Source organism: Pelodiscus sinensis, chromosome 23, assembly GCF_052426305.1.
Source record: "Pelodiscus sinensis isolate ZL-2025 chromosome 23, ASM5242630v1, whole genome shotgun sequence".
In the NCBI taxonomy this organism is placed as follows: domain Eukaryota; kingdom Metazoa; phylum Chordata; order Testudines; family Trionychidae; genus Pelodiscus; species Pelodiscus sinensis.
In genome coordinates, this window is record NC_143074.1 from 1,582,864 (window position 1) to 1,603,481 (window position 20,618).

The 20,618-nt window shown below is 61.9% G+C and overlaps 1 protein-coding gene across 1 annotated transcript; it reads right to left on the reverse strand.

Moving 5' to 3' along the window:
* Window positions 1-1,467: 1,467 nt before the first annotated feature.
* WDR31 (WD repeat domain 31) lies at window positions 1,468-19,945 on the reverse strand. Its single transcript, XM_089772875.1, has 10 exons — window positions 19,798-19,945; window positions 13,773-13,899; window positions 12,015-12,141; window positions 10,106-10,180; window positions 8,468-8,612; window positions 8,293-8,393; window positions 7,456-7,523; window positions 6,677-6,818; window positions 5,605-5,767; window positions 1,468-4,742 (listed from the first exon to the last, which is right to left on the reverse strand). The coding sequence occupies exons 2-10, from the start codon at window positions 13,817-13,819 to the stop codon at window positions 4,582-4,584; spliced, it is 1,029 nt and encodes a 342-aa protein (XP_089629001.1). The 5' UTR covers window positions 13,820-13,899; window positions 19,798-19,945; the 3' UTR covers window positions 1,468-4,581.
* Between the last annotated feature and the right edge of the window lie 673 nt (window positions 19,946-20,618).

A 20,618-nucleotide genomic window follows, 5' to 3' on the forward strand; every position in this document is an offset into this window, starting at 1 on the left:
GGGGGGAGAGTGCAGCCTGGGGGGGAACAAGGCCAACGTCTCCTCCCTCCAAACTGAGCCGGACGGCTCCTATTTGACAGGGACAGCCAGCCCAAGCTAGACTGGGGGAGGGGAATCATTTTGGTGGGGGCCACTCCCAGGCTGTGTCTACACTGGCGGGTTCTTGCGCAAGACTCCGCGGAGCGTCCACACTGCGACGTGGTACGAGAGGGCGTCTTGCGCAAGAGCTCTGCTCTTTTCTAACAGGTGTGAGCCCTCTTGCGCAGGAGGGCAGTGTGGACGCTCGGCAGGGGTTGCTTGCGCAAGAAACCCCTCTGGCTAAAATGGCCGTCGGAGCTTTCTTGCGCAAGAGAGCGTCCACACTGCCGTGGGAGCTCTTGCGCAAAAACACAGCGCGCACCTGGCAGTGTGGACGTTTTCTTGCGCAAGAAGCCACCAGTGTAGACATAGCCCAGGGTTTTGGTAATCGGTCAGCGGCTGCACTGTTCTGTGGAGGGGATGCAGGGTCTAGGGCGGAGGTTGGGGGCAGAAGGGCGCACAGGGTAAAGGACTGGGGTGCCGGAGATGGTGTGAGGTCTGAGAGGGCAGTTGGGTGAAGGAGAGAGGGGGTTGTGGATCAGGGGATTGGGGTGCAGGGTCTGGGATGGTGTTTGGGTGCAGGAGAGGATTCTGGCCTAGGGGAGGGGTGTAGGCGGGGGTACAGGATCTGGGAGGGAGTTGTGACCTTGGGCAGGGGAGTGCAGAGGGTTTGGATGGTGACCTGGGGGAGGGAGTTGGGGGGCAGGAGGGGCAGGGGTGTCAGAGGCAGGATCTGGCTGGAAGGCACTTACCTAAGTGTCTCCCGGCCAGCAGCCCTGCAGCACCCCAAGGCAGGCCGGGCTCCCTGCCTGCTGCAGCCCCGGATCACTGGAAACTGCAGGCAGCTCCCTCCACGTGGCTCTCAGCTCCGGGAGGGGGACGAGGCTTGCATTGCCCCCACCCCCCCAGCCAATCTCTCAGCTCCTATTGGTTGGTTGTTTCCAGCCAATAGGAGCTGAGAATTAGACTGGGGGGGATCACACAAAGCCTCCCCCTGACTGCAGAGCAGAGCCACATGGTGCCTGAGGGTCCCGGCAGGGTGGTCCGTGGGCCGGCTCTGACTCCGAGCCCGTATTTTACCCAACCCTGAGCTAGACTGAGGGGCAGGAGGTGGGAGCTGATGGGAAAGGGCTGAGTAGAAAGCAGACGGCAAACGGCACGTGCATGGCTAAGGCAGAGAACTGGGAGTCAGGCTCCTGTTCTAGCTCTGCCACAGGTGGACTGTGTGAACTGGGGCAGTCGCTCAGGCTGCCTGCCTCAGTTTCTCCATCTGTAAGAAGAGCTAATTACACCTGCAGGATGCGAGGGCTTGTTAATGGCGCAATGGTCTCGGTCTGCCATTAGCTGGAAATGGCAGAATGATCAATGAGGAGGCAGAAGTAGGCAATCGATATTTCTGTTCTGTATTGGGGGGGGGGGGGGGGGGGACGGATGGACGGTACAGCCATGGCCTGTGCTGCTGACATTGCTCCATTCCACTGGTATTTCTAGAGGCTAGTGCACAGCAGCTACTAAAGTGAAACATTTTCAGCAGATCCAGCATCCTACAGTTTGGGGAAAGCCCTTTAAGTCTTGAAAAGCTGGTTTTAGGAAACAAGTGTTAAGGGTAAATGGTCGTTATAGGCCGCTCCATGACACTGATCCCAGGCGCAGCTGATCCAGGACTCCATTAACACAGAACGTGGGTTGATGGGAATAGACCTGCTGAAATACCGAGCTGTCTCCAAGGCAGTGACTCAGTACTGGACATCTTGATTAAAAACCCGAGAACGACGGACAATTAGCCTTGCTCACGCTACGTAGATTAAAACCTGGCCAAACGCAAGTGTGTGTGGGGCGCAGGGCCAGGTCCAGCAGGGACTTGCGGGGTCACTTCCTGGCCCTGCGCTATCAACGCTTTAGCAATGGCCTAGAAGGAGCCATGAACCCATCACTGGTGAAGTTTGCAGATGGTCCGAGACCAGGAGGAACAGTAACTCATTACCGGGGCAGGGGCCTGATTCTGATGTCCTGGATGGTCAGTTCCCAGCCTCGGCAGCCATGGTGCAGCCTGAAACGGGCCGTGAGCTCCACGCACGGTCTGGCCACAGTGGGGCTGCGTCTACACTGGCATGTGCCTTTGCGCAAAAGCATCCGTGCCAGTGTAGACGCTCTCTTGCGCAAGAAATTAACCTGTCTGTCTACACTGGCCTCTTGCCCAAGAGGGCTTATCCCTGAGCGGGAGCGTCGGAGTATTTGCGCAAGAACCACTGATTTTGTACATCACAAAGTCAGTGTTCTTGCGCAAATACTCGCAGCCAGTGTAGACAGGCAGCAAGATCATGCCAGTCCCGATGTAGCCTGGGGGAGGGGGCCAGGCCGGCATGAATCGGAGATGGGATTTAGAAGATCGTTTGATGTGCTGGACGTGAGAAGGTGCCGAAGTCCTGCAGAGAGAGCCAGAGGCTGGTATCTACCAGCTCCCTGCAGGAGACCAGGGGCAGGGCCAGGGGCAGGCTACTGAGCTCAGACACGCAACACCAAACGAGAACAGGTAACACCCAGGAGCTGCCATTTTAACTGCTGGAAATGTAGATAATGAAAACGGTTGGTTGGCTCAGGTCGCACACGGGGGCCAGGGGGCATGGAGCAGTCGTGCAAGAAAAGTGCCCAGAATTCAAGCAGGACCTGCCCCCCCCCCCCACGGGTTCAGCTGCCTAGACGGCGGGGTGCAGGCGCCGCGCTCCACCGGGGGCATCGCCCACGAGCGCACGTCTGGGGGCACCGCTGGGTTCCCAGAGGGGAGCTGCCAGCAGCCCTGGGTTTCCGGGCCCAGCAGGAGGTTCCTGTGACCTTCCTCTGAGCAGCTCGCGCCTCGGCCCGGCGCGAGGCGAGGCTGGGAGCGCGGAGACGTCTCGTGCCGGCTGCGGGCCACGTGCTCAGCTCCGGCCCGGGGAGAAGGCTGTGGGCAGGCGCCATTTCCCAGCCGTGTTTTCAGAGCACAGCCCCTGGGCAGCGGGCCCTGCAGATCCTCAAGGCCCTCCATGCACCCTCCCCAGCACTTCACTGCAGCACCCCCAGAGCTGGGCCTCTGGGCAGGACGCACACGGGGGCCAGGGGACATGGAGCAGGGGGAAAGGGACCCCTTGGGGAGGGGGCAGAGAGGAGCAAACTGTCCTCCGAGGACACAACAGGGACTAGCGGTCGGGGGGGGGGGGGTGTTCCCTTCCAATGCCACTAACAAGGACAGCCACACCCAGGGAGCCCCCCACCTCACCCCCACACCCAGGGAGCCCCCCACCTCACCCCCACACCCACGGAGGGGCCCGGTTGCCAAGTGTGTGCCCCTCCACCTGGGACATTTCTCCCCAGTCGCTGGTCTGCCCTGCTGAGCAGCGGGAGGAACGGGGGGGGGTACCGGGTGCGTGTCACAGCAGAATACAGGCGCGGCAGAGGCCACTGGGCCTTAGGCAGGCCGGAGAGTGGTGGGGGTGGGACTCTCCATCCCTCTCCCCACCTCCGCCCAGCCACAGCCCTGCTGGAGAGCCAGTGGGGCAGAGGGCTGCCTGTCTTCCCCTGCTAGGGCAGCAGGGAGGGACTCCTGCCTCATCTGGCACCACCGCGGCCCCGAGGTCCATGCAGGAAGGGCCCTGCTGGAAGCTGCCAGACGGTGCAAGGCAGAGGGCAAAGCCCAGGGGTGACACTGGACAGCCCAGTGTGGGGGGAGGGAGCAGCTGCTCTCGGCTCTGTGCCAGCACAGCGTCCCCCTTGGCACTGGGGGACCCCCGAGGACCAGCACCCCGACATGGCACAAGGCATCCGTGCCATGTGATCCGGCCTGTCGCCCCAATGGCCGGCTCCTGCCAGGCTGCCAGTCACCGGGGGGCTAGCCCCTGCCACCGCCCAGGGCAGCCTGGAGCTCTGGCGAGCTCTCCCTGGGAAGCAGCACCTGGACCAAGCATCCTCCTCGGCCTCCAGCTCTCCGAGGGGAGGAACCAGCTGCTGCTCGCGTCTGCTCCCTCACGGCGCCTCAGCCAGCAGGAGCCGTTGGCAGCCCCGGTGCCGGCACTGAGAGCACCACGGCTCCCCTCCCCAGAGCCAAACGCAGCTGTGGACTTGGCTCTCTGGAGAGGGACAGGGCCGCCTGGGTTTCTGCTGACAAGCGCCCAGGCCGTCCGGCGCTCTGTGAAGGGACAAGCCTGCGGCGGAGCCGGGCGGAGACACCAGGGCGCGACAGGCGGCTCCCACACACGTCCCAGCTGGCCTCGCTCTCACGCACCGCACGCCAGGCGTCGCTGGCTCGGGGCTCCGTGCGCCAAACGTGCCCGGCTCCTCCTGGCCCCCAGGCACCCAGGGCTTGGCTTCACAGACGGGTCCAGCCCTTCCAAGCCGGAGCCTGGCGACCCTGCTGCATTGGGCAAGGGGCGTTACAGGTGCGGGCCACGAACCCTCGCCACGTGGCACCGGGAGCCGCCTGGCCCAGAGGCACTTCCCACCGTGGCCTGGGCCGAGGGACACGGCAAATCAGAACATCGCCACCTCCTGCAGCTCCAGCCCCTTCCCGCGGCTCACGCGGAGCACGTGAATCCCGGTGCTGAAGCTGGCGCAGAGCAGCGTGGCGCTGTCACACGCAGCCAGGGCAGCCAGGGGCCCGGCTCCGTCAAGGCACAAGGTGGCCAGACAGGCTGTGGAGAGACCAGAGAAAGGCTCAGCCAGGGGAGCCTGCCATGGCCCCTCTGGAAGCCAGGCGTCAGCAATGGGCCCTTGTAGAATTACAAGGGGACGTGGTTAAGGGTCTGCCTTGCCCCTCTCTCAACCCCAAGAAGAGTTTCTGTGGCTCCGTGGCCCCATGACAGACATGTCCCCAGCCCAGCAGTGTTCCCCCAAATGTCTCCATCCATGTGCGGAATACATTTTGTTGTGTGCGCCGAGGCACGTGTGGACGTGCACCACCAATAGACACACGTGCTGCTGGCTGTGGGTGGCATGTGACTCTCGTGGGGTGCTCGACTTACAGGGACCGCTGGCCCCCAGAGGTGACGCCATCCCTTTGCCCTGCGCTCCCTCCGCAGTGGGGGCAGGGGAGGGAGGAGGGAGAGGTGACATGACAAGCGGCTGCAGCCTCAGCGCCCCGAGTCCAGAGACAGCAGGTCGCCCAACTGCGAGCTGGGACTCCTTGTCCCGCGAGGGCTGCTCTCGGGACGGGCTCCTGCAGGGCCTGCACCCGGCTCCCGCCAAGTGCGGAGCCAAAGCCCAGGCCGGCCCAGAGACGCCTGCCCTGCACGCCCGGGCGGGATACGCGCCACGGCGCCCTGGCCGGGGCGGGGCGGGCGGAGCTTGAGGCACATTGGCGGCCCGGCTCACGAGGGTTGCGAGGGTCTGTACCCCCACAGGCGACTCGGGCAGCACCCCCTTTCCATCGCTAAATGGGGCGCCCCACCCCGCAGGAGCGGGGCTCAGGGCTGTCTGCTCAGGCGCCACGCGCAGCCATCGGAGAGGGGAGCAGAGGGGCGTTTCACCCTCCCTGCGCTGTGTTCCTGGCCCTACCTCCGCTGTCCTGGCTCCAGAGCTTCACCATGCAGTCGTGCGAGGACGTGGCGATGGCTGGGGCCAGGCCCAGGCCCTTGGGAAGGAAGATGCAGGAGGCAGCGGTTTGGAAATGCCCCTTGTACTCCCGCATGCGGCTCCTCGTCTGCCGGAGGTCCCACAGCTGCGAGGGGCGGACACAGCGCTCTGCCAATTGCTTTCCTGCCGCCCCCCGTCCGGCTGCTCCCAAAGAGACCCCTGGAGCCTCCCGCCGCCGCCGCCCTGCAGCCACGGCCCTGGGCCCGAGCCAGACGGGGGCTCGTCTCCCGCTGCTCTGCTCCAGGACGCCCGTCGCCTCCGCCTGGCTTCCCTCCCACTGCCCTGGCTTTGCTCCCCTAGCGGGGGCGGGCACATCCCACCCTCCAGAGCCGCAGGGGTATCGCCATGCAATGCCCGGGGGGGCGGGTTGTATTTAAATGCAGAGTCAAAGCCGAGCAGACTGAACGCCACAGGCACGTGGCTGCTGGCTGAGGCAGGGCTCGGCGCTTGGGCCTAGAGCTCCCCGGAGCAGGCAGGGCGTTCGAGCAGTGCCCCCGGCTGGCCTCAGCCCTGCGAGCCCCGTACGGCCCTGGGCGACGCGCGCAGTCACCGTGGCCGGAAGTTACATCGCACACGCCCCGGGGCGGAGAGCGCGCCTGGGCGCCCGTGCCAGAGCCCTCGCTGCCTCTCGGGGTACGTCTACGCGGCACTCCCAAGTCTGCGCTACTCGCGTCTCTGCTTTCGATATAGTGCAGCTCCGAGCCCTCCCTCAGTCCCCCTGCTGCGAGGTTTACGGGATGGCGAAATAGCGCGTCCGTTATTTCGAGAAATATTCAAAGTAAGGGGCGCGCCCCTGGGACGCGGGGTACCCGTGGTACCCGAAACGGGCCTGCAGTGTAGACGTCCCTCAGAGGTGCAGGGAGCGAGCCCCAGCGGGCTAACGCCAGCCCAGCGCGCAGGCTGCAGGGGACTCTCGGAGCACGAGCCAGGCCCGTGGGGAACGTCGGCAGGGACTGGAACAAGCAGCCATTTGCTGCCCAGCCGGGAAACTCACTGTGGCTTCACAGCCCTCCCCGCCAAAGCCGCTGCTGCTGCTGAGGCCGTAGCGCCCGTCCTGGCTCACGTCACAGTAGGTCTGGACATGCTGCTTCCCCGGGAACGTGTGGGCCACCCGCAGCTCCCGGCTGTCCCACAGCCTGGCACGGAGGAGAAAGCAAAGCAGAGTGAGCCAGGCCTTGCCCCCGGGCCCTCGGGCCGGCGCAGAACCGACAGCAGAGGGCCTGGAGCCGGCCCATGGCAATTCGCACACCCCAGCCAGGCCCCTGCTCCTCCACCTCCCCGCTGAGTGAGCTCCGGGACTCAGCCCAGGCCTGCTGCCCCCCGGCCCTGCTGGGGCTCCACACATGGGAGCTGCGAGTCTCCTTCCGTCCGCCCCAGGCAGAGTCGGCCCCCTAGAGACGCAGCCTCATGCCTGCGAGACCCGGCTGGCTCCAGGTTCGCTTCTAGCAGCAGCAGGGGGACGAGCTCGCGGCACAGCAAGCCGCTCCCGGCTGCGGCCCTTGGCGGGCGAGGCAGGCTCCGGACAGTCAGCCCCCCCGTGGGCCCAGAACACGTGGCCAAGCCAGAATAACCGGGCACTTGACGGGGCACCCCGGGGCAGGTGCTGCTGCTGCCCACCCAGTGGAGGAGAAAGGCGCCAGACAGCCCGAGCGCGCGGATCTGGAGAACCCACAGGCGCAGCGGCCCCCGGCCCCCGGCGCGGCCCAAGGGATGGTTTCACAAAGCGCCGGGAGCCTTCGCCCACAACCGACGCGCCGAGTCCCCGGCGAGTACCTGAGCGTTTTGTCCTCCGAGCTCTGGAGGACGTACGGCTCGGCAGGCACCCAGCACAGGTGTGTGACCTGTCGGAGGGAAAGAAACACCAGAAACCTGCCCACGCACACAACCCACACGCCGCCCGCGGGCCCAGCCGCCATCGCCGGAGCCAGCAGAGGGGTGGAGCCGCCTCTGGAGCCCACCAGCCTGGGGTGTGACCCGAGGGGCCATGGAGGGGGACTTGGTCAGTGGGGTACCTCGGAGGCCACAGCTTTGTAGGGTGAAACCGCCCAAAGTAAAGAGCCAACAGGACCTTTCTATGGGTAACCGACCGGTGCCTGGTGCCACTGGGCTACCCAGCAGGGGAGAACCCCCCGGCTCAGGGCCTGAGCAGACTGTGAAGGGGTCAGGTGACTCCACGCTGCCCCTTCAGAGCCAGGAGACGGGCCGGCTGGACCCGCCCAGTCTGGGGACTTCTGCACTGAAAGCGCCCTCTGCCTTTGGGCTAAGGGAAGGCCCCACCCTTCTGGCTGTTCCAGGGGGCAGAGGAGGTGCCCCCCTCGCACGAGGAGCCGTGCGGCTCCGCTCATGTGCCGGGCTCCACGTACAACAGGTGTCGCACTAGTGCACCTCTCGGACAGCGCGGGGTCTCCTACGGCCGGGGGGCGTGCGTGTGCTGCAGGCCGCTGGCACCAGCGTGGCGCTGGCGGGACGCTGCTGAGCCCTGCTTTACTTCACACCCTCCCGCCGGCGCCTCCCCGTGCTGCGCACCGCATGCGGGCGGTGCTACTGAGCGCCGAGTGACCCCGCGCACCCTGCTCGGCCACAGCCCGGCCCCCGGAGACGTGCGCTTACCAGATTCCTGGAGATGGCCGCTCTGCGCACGCACGCCCCCGTCTCTACGTCCCACATGCACAGGGAGTTGTCCCGGGAGCCCGTGCACAGCTGAGAGGCGTCTGCAGACACAAGGGCTCGGTCAGAGCGGGCCGAGAAGCCAGCTCGACTGCAGCCGGCGTCAGCCGGGCCTCACCTGGGCTCGCTGCCAGGCCAGTGACAACCAAGTCGTGTCCTGGGAAGCGCTGGCTCGGCCCCGGACTCCTGTGCCGCTCCCACATCATGACGGTCTTGTCCCGGGAGGCACTGAAAATCCGGCTCGACTGCAAGGCACAGGCCACCTGCCCAGCACAGAGAGACGCGAGAGCCAGTCCTCAGCCCCAGAAGCGCAGCAGGTCTGTGGTCTCCTCAGAGCTCTGCTCCCGGCTGCGCCACGGGCCCCCTGCCGGGCCGAGGACCACTCGCCTCCGAGAGGGGGCCAGCGTGTGCTCGCGTGCCACAGTGCCCTGGGAGGCAAGGGAGCCGAGTCACGTGCTCACGGAATGAGCCACTGACGAAGGGTTTGCCTTCTTCTGCGTTCCAGGGTGGCCACCCCCCACCCTGGCACGAGAATCATTCCTGGCTTTCCTGGGCTTTCCCCGGCGCTCGCCACCAGCACTAATCCCCACAGCGCCCCCGGAAGGAGAGGGCCCGAGACTATCCCCAATGGACAGATGGGCACCGGGCCCGAGAAATACTGAGGACAAAACATTCCCGTTCCAGGTGCCCAATCGGAGACACTGCGGACCTGGGTTGCAGCGGCCACGGCAGTCAATAGCACCGCCTGCGTCCGCAGCACAGCCCCAGGCACGCCGGTCCCGCTGGGATTGCCCCCACTTCTGCAAACCTGATCCCAAGGGACCAGAGAATGAGGAAACCCCTCCAGGTCCCATGTGAAATCCAAGCTCGGGACGACCCAGCACGCGGCCCGCAGTGTGGTTTGGGCTGAGCTGTGTTTTAGCAGATCAGTTCCTGGACTGTCGTTGCTCGTTACTAGCGCTGTCACATGGGCGGGAATAGGGTGAATGCTGCATTTTAGAGATATCAGCAGAACTGACTTCAGTGGGGCCTGCGTGTTGTGTCGTCTGGCCTTAATCTTTGTATTCATGCCCGTCATTGTGAAAGACGCTATTTGCATATATTTGCATGTATATGCAACCGTACTTAAGGTGCAGCCCTCGGCATGTGCTGTGAGTATCATTGTGGCCCCCGGGGCTTCCACAGTTGAGTAGCCCTGAACTAGCTCCCTGTAATCTGTGTTCCCCTCCTCCCCTACCAATTGGCTCCCAGTCCCCTGTTCCCCATTCTCCCCGTCTGACCTCTCCTCCAGCTCGCAGTACACTCTCGCTCCTCCCAGTAGTGAAGACAAGGCTGTGATTGATCTTCTGGAGTGTGATTTAGCAGGTCTAGTAAAGACCCGCTAAATCAAACGCAGGGTGACCCTGTTGGTCCCAATACTCCTGCTCCTTGCAAGGAGTAAGGGAAGCCAATGGGAGCATTTCCTCCCGTCGACCTATGGCTGTGGAGACCACACAGAACCTGGAATGAAGGTACGTCGACTCCAGCTACGTAATTAACATGGCTGGAGTTGTGCATCTTCATTCAACCTTCCCCTTTAGTGTAGACCTGGCCTAAGGCAGCTTCCAGGGTACCCGGCCGGTTCCCTGCCTTCCTTGCCGACTGAGAGTCACACAGCTGACGTTGGTGAGGGTGACCGGTCACCCACCCTTGTCTTTGACAGAAGTCGGGGATCCACACTAGACTCACCCTGCCCTTTGGCCAGTCTGATATTTACCTTAGTCACTTCCCGCTGGTGTCCCATGAACTTCTCCAGCATCACGCCCGACCTCCAGTTATACACGGCAACAGTCTAGAGAGAGAAAGAAGTGTGGGAATCCAGCCTGCGCGACCCGGCGTCTCCACTGCCCTTGCACAGACCTGTCTGGGGGAGCACAGTCTACTTCTTCCCAAAGAGCTCCGAGAACACGCTCACAGCAAGAGTCCGAGTGTGCCCTGGGTGAAAACCCGCGTTATGTGAACCTACGTCACCGAAATAGAAGAAACATTTTCTGGAGCAAAAAGCCACCTGCCCTACACTCCTGCCAGGCTGGACAACGCCTCCTCAATGAAGCGAGCGCAGGCTGGAGTCAGCACCGGGGAATAAAACCATTGCTCAGTGAAACGTGCACCCTGGCCATCCAAGCGTGTGCCACGCGGGCGCCACCACACGTCCGCCACGTTGGCAGCTCTTCTAGTCCTGGGCGCCTTGGTGCATTTGCAGCTCTCCACCTGGAGCATCGCATCACAGGCTGGCTCTCGTGGAGGCAACTGGATCAGCTACTCTCACCCCTTGTACGTCCCAGTTCCGAGATCTGCGCCCAGTTACGCCTGTGCCGAGCCCAGCTCCCCTCGCATGCTCCAGTCCCAGCAGCCTAGAGCAGTTTGAAACACAGGACGGGGCCTTGCTTTTACGTACCTGGACCAAATTGTTCAAGCCCAGGCACCTTAGCGTAAGGATCCAGGGGTGACAGCCTAGCCCCATGGGAGTCAGTGGGTGATTTGCTGTGGCCAAGATTTCAGCTGTGGAGCCTAAATGAGTCTGGCCTGATGCAGGCAGATTTGAAAATGATTTTTTAAAGAAATAAAATATCTCCCGGCAACACAGAAATACTTAACAAACAGCCAGTTACGACCGAGTCAAAGGACCAGCTTCGTGTCTGTCTCCGCACCAGGGCCTGCGGCTTTTGAAAGTGAGCGCGGCTCCCCCTGCCATAGGAGCAGGCAGCTACCGCAGTGATGGGCATGAGCTAAAGAGCAGCTTGCGCCAGCAATGGGAGGCTGCCGCAGAAAAAGCAATGGAAAGCCGAAAGGTCGAGCCCCCGGCACAGCCGAGTGGCGGGAGGTGACAGTCCTGCTGGGAAAGAGATGAAGGGAAAAGGGCTTCAAGCAGCAGGGCAGATTTAGACTGATGGCTGGATAATGGAACAGACACCGGGGGGGGGGGAGCTCCTTCCCGGAGGATTTCAGGAGGCGCCTGGAGCCTCGGGTGGTTCAGACACAACAAATCCCGCGGCTTGGCAGGGGGTCGATGACGTGACCCTTCTAATCCTGCGGTTCTCCGAGCCAGAGGACTGGCCGCTGTGCTGCGTGGGGAGGGCGCAGAGATTTAACACTAATCGCGCTGTCTGGAGACGACTGCCACATCTTAACCTCCGCCTGACGTCACAGCCTGCTGGGGTCCCCCTGCATGCGCCAGGCCAGCAGCCCAGGCCCCGGCAGCCCACGTGAGACAAAGTGCTCATGGCGGGAAGGAGTTTTACTGGGCTTCCAGGGAGCCATGACGGTTACATCCGAGTTCCTCCCTCCGCCTAGGGCGCGGTTCCTGGTGCACAATGCTTCGGAGAAAGGACTTGCCCCACAAGAGCTATCTGCCTAGGGTGGCACCAACAACGGCCCATGCTGCCATGCGCCTCCCCATCACAAGCACCCGGGAAGGGGCGGAGCATGTAGCCCCCGCCAGCCGCTGGACAGGCCATGCCCTGGAGAACTGGTGGCTTGTGCATTTTTATTTCAGCCAGCTGGCAGTCTGGTGCCTTGTTTGAATCTCGCCAACTCATCTGCCCTGCTCTCCATGGCAGGGAGCTCTAGAGACCCTCGATTTCCGTGGAACCATTTTCCTTCCAGTCCCGTGCATTTAACCTTACCTTGTCCTTCCCTCCCGACACACAGAGCTCCGGCGTGAGCGCGGCCACAGAGGTGACGGCGTCCGCGTGAGCAGGGCTGTACCGCCGCACGGCGGGCGCAGGGCTGGCCTCTTCCACCTGCTCAGGCCTGCCGAAGGGAGAGAGACAGCAGCAGGGAGGTCAGGGTGCGCGACCGAGCCATCCTCGCCCCGCTTCTCAAAGCGCACGGGAAGGAATGCTGCACGCCGAGATGCTGGAGAAAAGCAAGCCAACCCGCAGGCTCTGGGCAATGGAAACAAGGCTCCTAGACGGGGCAGAATTGGTCTTTTCCAACCCTAATTCCTAACCCGTGAGCGGCTTCTCGCCACTTCACCAGTGTCCCAGCTGCAGTTGGCGATGACGTTCGACTCGGCCACTGGACCAACAGTTCCCACGGGTTTTGCCTCGTGATAGCCCTGACCTCCCTCCTGCGGCCCTGTGCCCTTGGCGGGTGCGCTCATGGGCCGTATCCCATCTCCCCACTCCCCGAGAAAGGGAGAGTTTAACTCGCTCAGGCCACTGCCTGGCTCCCACTCTCGGGGGCTGGGCGGCTCACGGCTTCTCCCAAGCGCTGGGCAACCCCTCCTGCCCCCCCACTCAACAGGCACCAGCCCTGCCCAGGCACCACTCGGAGGCAGGCTGGCTCACTGCGAGCACCAGACAAAGCTGAATGCATCACTGCAGGTCTCCCAACCCAGAGACCCCCTTGCCGTCAGCCAAAGGGGGAAGGGCACCCTTTAACCGGGCCTGGCCCAGGCTGCCCGCTGTGGGGGGAGGGGGAGGTGGCAGTGGCATGGCTAGAAAGCAGGTGTGAAAAGTTGGGGGGGGGGAGGTGCCTTTACAAAGACAAACCCCAAACGTGGGACCTGTCCCTATAGATCAGGACGTGCGGTCGCCCTGCCTTAAGCCAGGTGGTGAGGGGCTCCCTGGGGCTCCCCTCTGCTCCCCATACCCATGGAAGGAAAATCACGGGTGTGACGGCAGCTACGGCACCCGGCTGTCCTGGGAGCCACTGTCCTGCAGGGCTAAGGGCTGTCTGCGTCCCCCGGCAAGTGGAGCCACTTTCCACCGAGAGCCAGTGCAGCCAGGTCCTCTGCCCCTCGCTAGGAACTGCCCGGCCGGGCGTCAGAGCGCCAGCGAGTGGCCGGGGAGAGGGGAGATCCAGCTGTGTCCTGCCAGCACCTCCAGCCAGCGCATCGGGAGCTCCCGGAGCCTCTGGCGGGGGATCCCGACCGGTTTCGCGGGGAGGCTGCCAAGTGCCCCCCCCCAGGAGCCGCTGCTGGCCATGCCGCTTTCGGGAAAGGCGCAGGACCAGGGCAGGAGAGAGCTGCCGCAGCCCCCCCGCACCACTGCCAGAGCCCCCCTCCTGCACTCAACCTCCTGCCCCAGGTTCGGCCCGCAGAAGCCCTGGGCCCAAGACCAGAGCCTGCCCCAGGCGGTGAAAGCGGCTTGCACTGAAATTCAAACAGGGACCTTGTGCTTACAAAGGCTGGAGACCCCCGCTAAGGCAACTCCCCATGCTCAGTGCCCCAAGGAAATCCCAGCGGGGGGTGGCAGCCATTTTAGCCGCAGAGCCAGGGCGTGCCGGGCTCCAGACCCCGCTCCAACACGTGGGCAGGCAGAGCCAGGCCTCTCAGCAGCCGGCAAAGGACCCGTCACAGCTCACAACCCGGGTGATCACACGTGGCCACTAACCTCCCTCTGCCACTGGGGCGAGCCGCTTCCCAGGAACGTGCTCACCTGTATTTGGAGGTGCTGAAGTTGATTTTGCTCTGCAGTTTTCCCATGCTACTGCACACGAGCCAAGGTGAGCCGCTGCGTCCACACAGCCGGGAACCCTCCGCGCCTCAGGCTCTCCCGGCGGGGTCTGGGGGTAGAAGAGGCCACGTTATGGGGAATGGATGAACCACTTCTGCTCATTCCACCCATTGGATCCAGGGCTGGTAACGCAGCACTTTCTCCAGCCATTGGCTGCCCTGTGTTGCCTTACTCCTCTCCCTCTCTGCATGGGGCCGGTGGGAGGGGTAGCCAGCGGATGCACCGCATTAGCAAGCCTGCCGCTGTACGAGGGGAGGGGGTGTCTGCGCCCCTGCGGCTGCATTTGGTGGGGGGTGACTGTGGTAAAGAACTGAATGTTGTGCTGGCGGATCCATTCCTGCTGGCCACGTGTGCGGCTCAGCCCCTACTGAACGACCTCAGCACTCCCAGGCAGCATCACCTCCACCGTGCACGTTTCTGGCAGGTCCTGGACGTGGGCATCTACCAGCTCCCTGCTCTGAGGCTCTCCAGCTGCTGCCTGCATTGAGGGTGACCTTGGTCATGAGCCAGAGACCTAGAACTGCACGTTTCTGTGACCCGTCCCGCGAACCTGCGGAAGAGGCCAAGGAACGTGCCCAGAAGATCCCAGCAGGCTGCTGTCCGAGCGGCGTGGGTAACGCGGGGCCCACCGGGAAGGCACCATTCTAGCAGCAAACAGCAAACTGGCGGGGCCAGTCACCTCCGTGGTGGTGGCGAAACCACGAAGGGGAAGCGAGCAGCATTGAGCATGTTCCCACCCTTCGGGGTAAAGGCCCCCATCACTCCACTGCCCCAACGGCAGTCAATCGACACACAAAGGAGCGGCAGCTGCCCACGCCACGGGATGGTTTCGATGGCAGTGAATTACCAGGGCAGTAATCGCATTCCTCTTAGCTGGAAAGGCTCTAGCTGGATTGATTTCGGTCTGACTTAGCTGTTCTCTAAAGCTCCTGCCTTCTGGGCCAGCAGGCGCCTGCTGCAAAGTCCCCAGCAGCACTGACCCGTGTGCCCGAGCAAACAAATCAGATAACCTCACGGCTGATCCCCGCAGCCTGAGCACAGATGCCGGAATTGCGAGCTCAGAGCGTGGACTGGTTTCCTGGCAGACCCTTCCATTCTAATTTTACCCTGCTGCCCTTTGCAAGTAGCAGCTAGTGGGATCTAGTTAAACTCTGCTTGTTCAATCCAGATGTTTATACCAGCTAAAAGGGTGAAAAGGTAACCAATCTCCTGGGTCAGGGAGTGTATTAATTGGATAACGGACTTTCTTTCAGTCACAACACGGCTGCAGACTATTTCAGTGCCCTAGGAACAGAGTGGGGTTTTTTTTGGCAACAGGAAGAAGCTGGAAGTGTCCTGCAGGGTTGAGATCCCAGGCTCTCGCTGAAATCACCTGAAGATGGACACTGACCCATAACCTCTGGACTATTCCCAAAAGGACTCTTTGCAGCTAGAAGAGCATCATCTCCAGCTCGGGAATCGAACTCGTGTCTGGATGTAGATTGAGCTTTTAACCCTCATTCTCTTTTTTAATTAATTTTACTCTATTTAGTAACAACCAATCGATACCTTGTAGAAATGTGCATCTGCCCCTCTTTCTGCCTACTCAACAACTTCTCCTAAACAGTAAGAGTGAGGGCTCCTAAATTCGGGAGGCAGCGACCTCTCCTAACTTAAAGCAAGGTCAGGGTTTGGCTGCGCCAGGACAATGGAAGTTCTGGGAATGGGACTGTTTTCCATAACATGGGAAGGGAGGGACTGTTTGGAGGAACCACAGTGGCCACTGGGGGCAGCGAGAAGGCGGGGGAGAGCTATCCTGCAGAGTGGCCTGTGGCCAGCAGGGCTGAGGCTCCCCCGTCATGCCTGCCACCAGCCCAGGAAAGTGCCCAGGAGATAGCCTCTGCTGGCCTTGGAGGGGGCAATGCGGAGGGAGAAAGCTCCCACCGCCCCTCGCCCTGGGATGAGACAAGGGTTGAAGGAAGCACCTGTCTGCCACCAGCCCAGGAGGGGCCAGGTGGGAAGAAGGGAGGGAGCCCCGTCCGCCACTCCTCCCAGGCCAGGGGAAAGGAGAGGGAGAAAGCCCCCTCGGTCCTGGGGACAAGCCAGCTGGTACCCTGGTCTGCCCACAAGTGGCCACCCCCACCCGCTGCCCTGAGCCCCCCTTCTCCAACTCCTGTAACCCCCACCTCCTGCTCTGAGCCCCTCCTCACATGCCAACCCTCACTCGCACCCCCACATCCCTAGCCCCCTGCCCTGAGCCCTTCCTCAACCTGCCACCCTGACTCCTGCACCCCCCACTCCCAGCCTCCTGCCTTGAGCCCCCCACCTCCCAAAGGCCCTGCCCTGACTCCTGCACCCCCACACTGCCAGCCTCCTGCCTTGAGCCCCCCACCTCCCGAAGGCCCTGCCCTGACTCCTGCACCCCCACGCTGCCAGCCCCTGGCCCTGAAGGACCTGAGCATCTCTGGGTAAATCTGCTAGTTGGCTATCAGCCTGTTTTAGGATAAGGTCTGAAATATGTCTTGACCTGGGAGATAATGCGTCTGATCCTGTTGGGACTGGTGGAACTTCATTTGACGTGGGTGTCTGGGGGGAAGCCGGAGGGAACTGCACTAGCTGGACTTGTGAGTACACAATACAGAAGCTGGTCTCTGCTGGCTTGGTGAATATGAACAAGGTTGGGGACTGGCTGCCCCATTTTTTGTAGTGCACCCTAATTGTGTGACCTCAGCTGGCTCCCCTGGGACCCGGCTTATCACCCATGCCAATTGAATGACACCTCGTTATGCTTTAGGGCAAGTGCAATTCCCTGTAGGGAAACGTGCGCTGCTTTTCACCTACCTGCAGAAAGAATTTGCATTTAACCGAGTTTTAAGCTCCTCAGCCAATAGCGATGCCACAGTGCGAGCCACATGCTGGCTTTGGGAAGCAACAGCAACACCCCAATAGGCAGCGAATGGTCATTGCCTAAAACACTAGTGTGAAACTAAAACGAGATCAAATCCCAAAATTTGATTATCCGGGGTCTTATCCTGCTGGCCTGGGGCAGCGTCCCCACGCCCTCCAGTCAGGCCCCTGGCTAACGGCTGACCGGTGGCTTGTCCTTTCTCTCACCTTCTCCCCAAGGAGAGCACTACGCACAGCAAGCGTTTTGATGGGTTTTGTGTGTGTGTGTGTGTGTGCGTTAAATACACGTGCACACTGACTGGAATGGGCCATGAGAGAGAAGGTGCTTGGCCAGCCACATTTCTTTCAGGTTTATTTCCAAACACCATTAATGGGACTTGCACATGATTATGAAGGGGAGAATTCGCCCAGAAAGGAAGAGACTACTGTGTGTGGGTTGAAAGAAACCCACGGCGATTAAGCGAAAGCTAATCCGTACTGCTTTGTGTCCCTCCCTCTCGGCCAAGAGCAGCCCTAGATGAGCTGCCGGCAACTGGTGCCCTAGGCGAAACGCGCGATTGGCGCGCAATCAGCGCCCCCACCTCCAAAGCCCTCAATGGCCATTTATCTTGGCGCCCTAGGCGACCGCCTAGTTCGCCTGTATTGACAGGCCACCACTGCTCTCGGCAGAGGCATAACACCATCTACAAACCAACAACATCATCTGAAGATTTGGTGAAACCCCAACTCAGTTCTTTGGGGCTCTCCTAGGGCTCCTTTCATTCATTTTAGTGTTGCTGGTCAGCAGAATCCTGGATTTCTCTATGTCCCAGCCGTATTAAAGCCTCATGCACATAGCGCAGTATTTTAGGACAACTAGCCATTCACTCCAGAGACATTACAAGTGGCATCATTCATTATTCACACACTCGAGCGGGGGTTCCAAAGGCCACTGAAATCAGGCTCTGAACTTTCTCTAAGTGCTTGGAAAATTCCTGCAAAAATAAAAGGGTTAGGTCAAGGCCACACCGGGTTGGCATTTCCTCTGTGCAGCTTGGGCCAAGTCTCCACTGCAACACAAGTGGCTTTTAAGCTATTGCACAGCAAGATCCTTGTAGACACAAGGCAGTGTCGCTTTCACTGCGGATACATCGGTGAGCTCAGCCCCAGGAGAGGGCCGGTTGGATCTCCCCTAGCTACCTCACAACAAACAGTCAGGAGATCCTGCCACACATTCCTTATCCCAGGCTAAAACACACAGGGGTTGGGAGGGGAGGACAAAGCCTAGAAATTTGATTCCAGCTTTTCTGTCCTTTTCAGTGCTGTATGGTAATGATCTTCCCACGAGCCCCTGGGAGAGCACGGAGGGGACTGATGGAGAATGGTGCTACCTACAAGTTAGCCGCTAGAAGGTTCACCTGGTCTCGCTCTGGTTGTTCATTTGAGTCAGTGCTCTGGGGAGGGGCTGGTTCAGTGTGCAAGCTGCCCTGGGGAGAGACCCACCTCTGCATGGCCACTCAGCTCCAGCAGGCACAGTGGGGGGGGGGGGAGAGCTTCAGCCCCTCCTCCCTGCCTGCTGATTCCATCTCTTTTCTGTACGGCTGTATGAGAAGCAACCCCATTCCAGGCATGTCCACTGCCCTGGCACAACCACACCCTGCCCTTGCTTTCAGTTCTGATAAGAGGAAGCCAGATCCTGAATTTCGTGGTCCTAGCTCTTACCACTGAGGAGGCATTTTTAACAGACAGACATTCTCAAGTGTATAGTAGATTTCTTAGTGAATAGGCCTTTTTGTTAAATGGAACGTTACATCTGCTCAAATACATGCTGTTTCCTGGGGACGTGGATAATAGGCCCCGCTAGCCTCCACGCCAAATGCTCCATCTCAATAACCTTTACCTGCTAGCAACACTACTAAATACAGGGCCACATTTCACCGTTCCCAAGTACCTCCTGGGATTGACTCAGAGCCCATGTGAGGTGCCTGGCAGAATGGCACCTCTTTGCACCAGTGCCAATGACCCCACGACATACAAGGCAGCAGGCAGGGCTCCGTGTGGGAAATCCACAGTGCCACGAGGCGGTAGCTGCGTCCACGGGAGATGCCTTGTGGTCTACACCCGGAGATGGGTCCGTGTCATGTTTCGCCCCAGTTACAGCCACACCTGCAGTGCAGACCCAGCATCCACAGTGACACCGCTAGGCAAGGGCAGCACCTCTCGGAGCACTGGCCAATACCTGTCCGGGAGGACGTGGCAGGACATGGAGGCCAGGGGCCGCGGCTCGCTCTGGACCGGAGTCCAGGGATGGACATTGACACAAGGCACCTGCTTCCCCTCAGGCTGGGCTCACGAGTCTGCAGGGCCACAACTGCTGAGCCCTCGGATTGCCCCGCAGGGCCTGTCCATCCAAGGGGGGGAGCCAGGCCCTACTCCCACCTTCAGCCTGTGGGAAGAGGGGCAGGGAGCCAGGTATCACCCCTTTCCCAGCATCATCCTGTGGGGCAGGAGAGCCAGGCGCTATTCCCAGCACAGCCCGGGGGGGGGGGGGGGGGGGGGGAGGGAGGCAGCTGGGCATTATGGGGGGGGGGGGGAGGAGACAGCCAGGTGCTATTCCGGATGGAGAGGGGGGGGGGAGGAGCAGCCTGGTGCTATTCCGGATGGAGAGGGGGCAAAGCCAGGTGCAATTCCCAGCACAGCCCGGGGGGGGGGGGGGTAAAGGCATCTGGGCACTATGGGGGGGGGGGAGGAGACAGCCAGGTGCTATTCCGGATGGAGAGGGGCGAAGCCGGGTGCTATTCCTGGCATGGCCCTGCTGGGGGTGGAGGGGAGGAGGCAGCCGGGCACTATTCCCAGCGGGGGAGGGGGCAAAGCTGGGCGCTATTCCCGGCCCGGCCCGGCCCGGCGGGGGGCTGCGGGAGCAGGCGCTGGTCGCTATTCCCAGCGCGGGGGGGAGGGGGGAGGAGGCGGCCGGTTTCTCCCCGCGCAGAGCTGCCGCCGGGGGGGGGGGGGGGTCGGAGCGCTCCGCGGGGGGGGGGAGGGTCGGGAGATAAGCGCCGAGCCCGGCCCAGCCCCCACTCACCTGCCCGAGCCGGGCGCGTCCCGATCGATCCTCAGCGCCCGCCGCAGCCCCGCCCCCATTGGGCAGCGCCGCCCCGGCCCCGCCCCTTTCTCGCGGCCCCGCCCCGGTATCGCCCCCCGGGCCTGTCCCGGCCCCCACGTGGTTTCACACTCGCCAGCAACCACGGAATAGTTACAACAGCAGCGTGTGTGTGTGTGTAGAGCAAGACTGTGTGTGCAGGGCAGTGTGTGCGTGCAGGGCAGGGTGTAGGTGTGTGCGCGCAAGGCAGGTGGTAGGTGTGTGTGTGCACAAGGCAATGTGTGTGTATGCAGGGCAGGGTGTAGGTGTGTGCGCGCGCAGGGCAGTATGTGTGTGCAGGGCAGGGTTTAGGTGTGTGTGTGGGCAGGGCGTAGGTGTGTGTGCGTGCACGGCAGTGTATGTGTACAGGGCAGGGTGTAGGTGTGTGCGTGCGCAGGGCAGTGTGTACGTGCAGGGCAGGGTGTAGGTGTGTGTGTGGGTAGAGCAGGGTGTAGGTGTGTGCATGCGCAGGGCAGTGTGTGTGTACAGGGCAGGGTGTAGGTGTGTGTGTGGGTAGAGCAGGGTGTAGGTGTGTGCATGCGCAGGGCAGTGTGTGTGTACAGGGCAGGGTGTAGGTGTGTGTGTGTGCAGGGCAGTGTGTGTACAGGTCAGGCTGTAGGTGTGTGTGTGCAGGGCAGGGTGTAGCTGTGTGCGCGCAGGGCAGTGTGTATGTGTGTGTGTATAGGTCAGGCTGTAGGTGTGTGCACGCAGGACAGTGTGTGTGCAGGGCAGGCTGTAGGGGTGTGTGTACGTGTGTGTGCAGC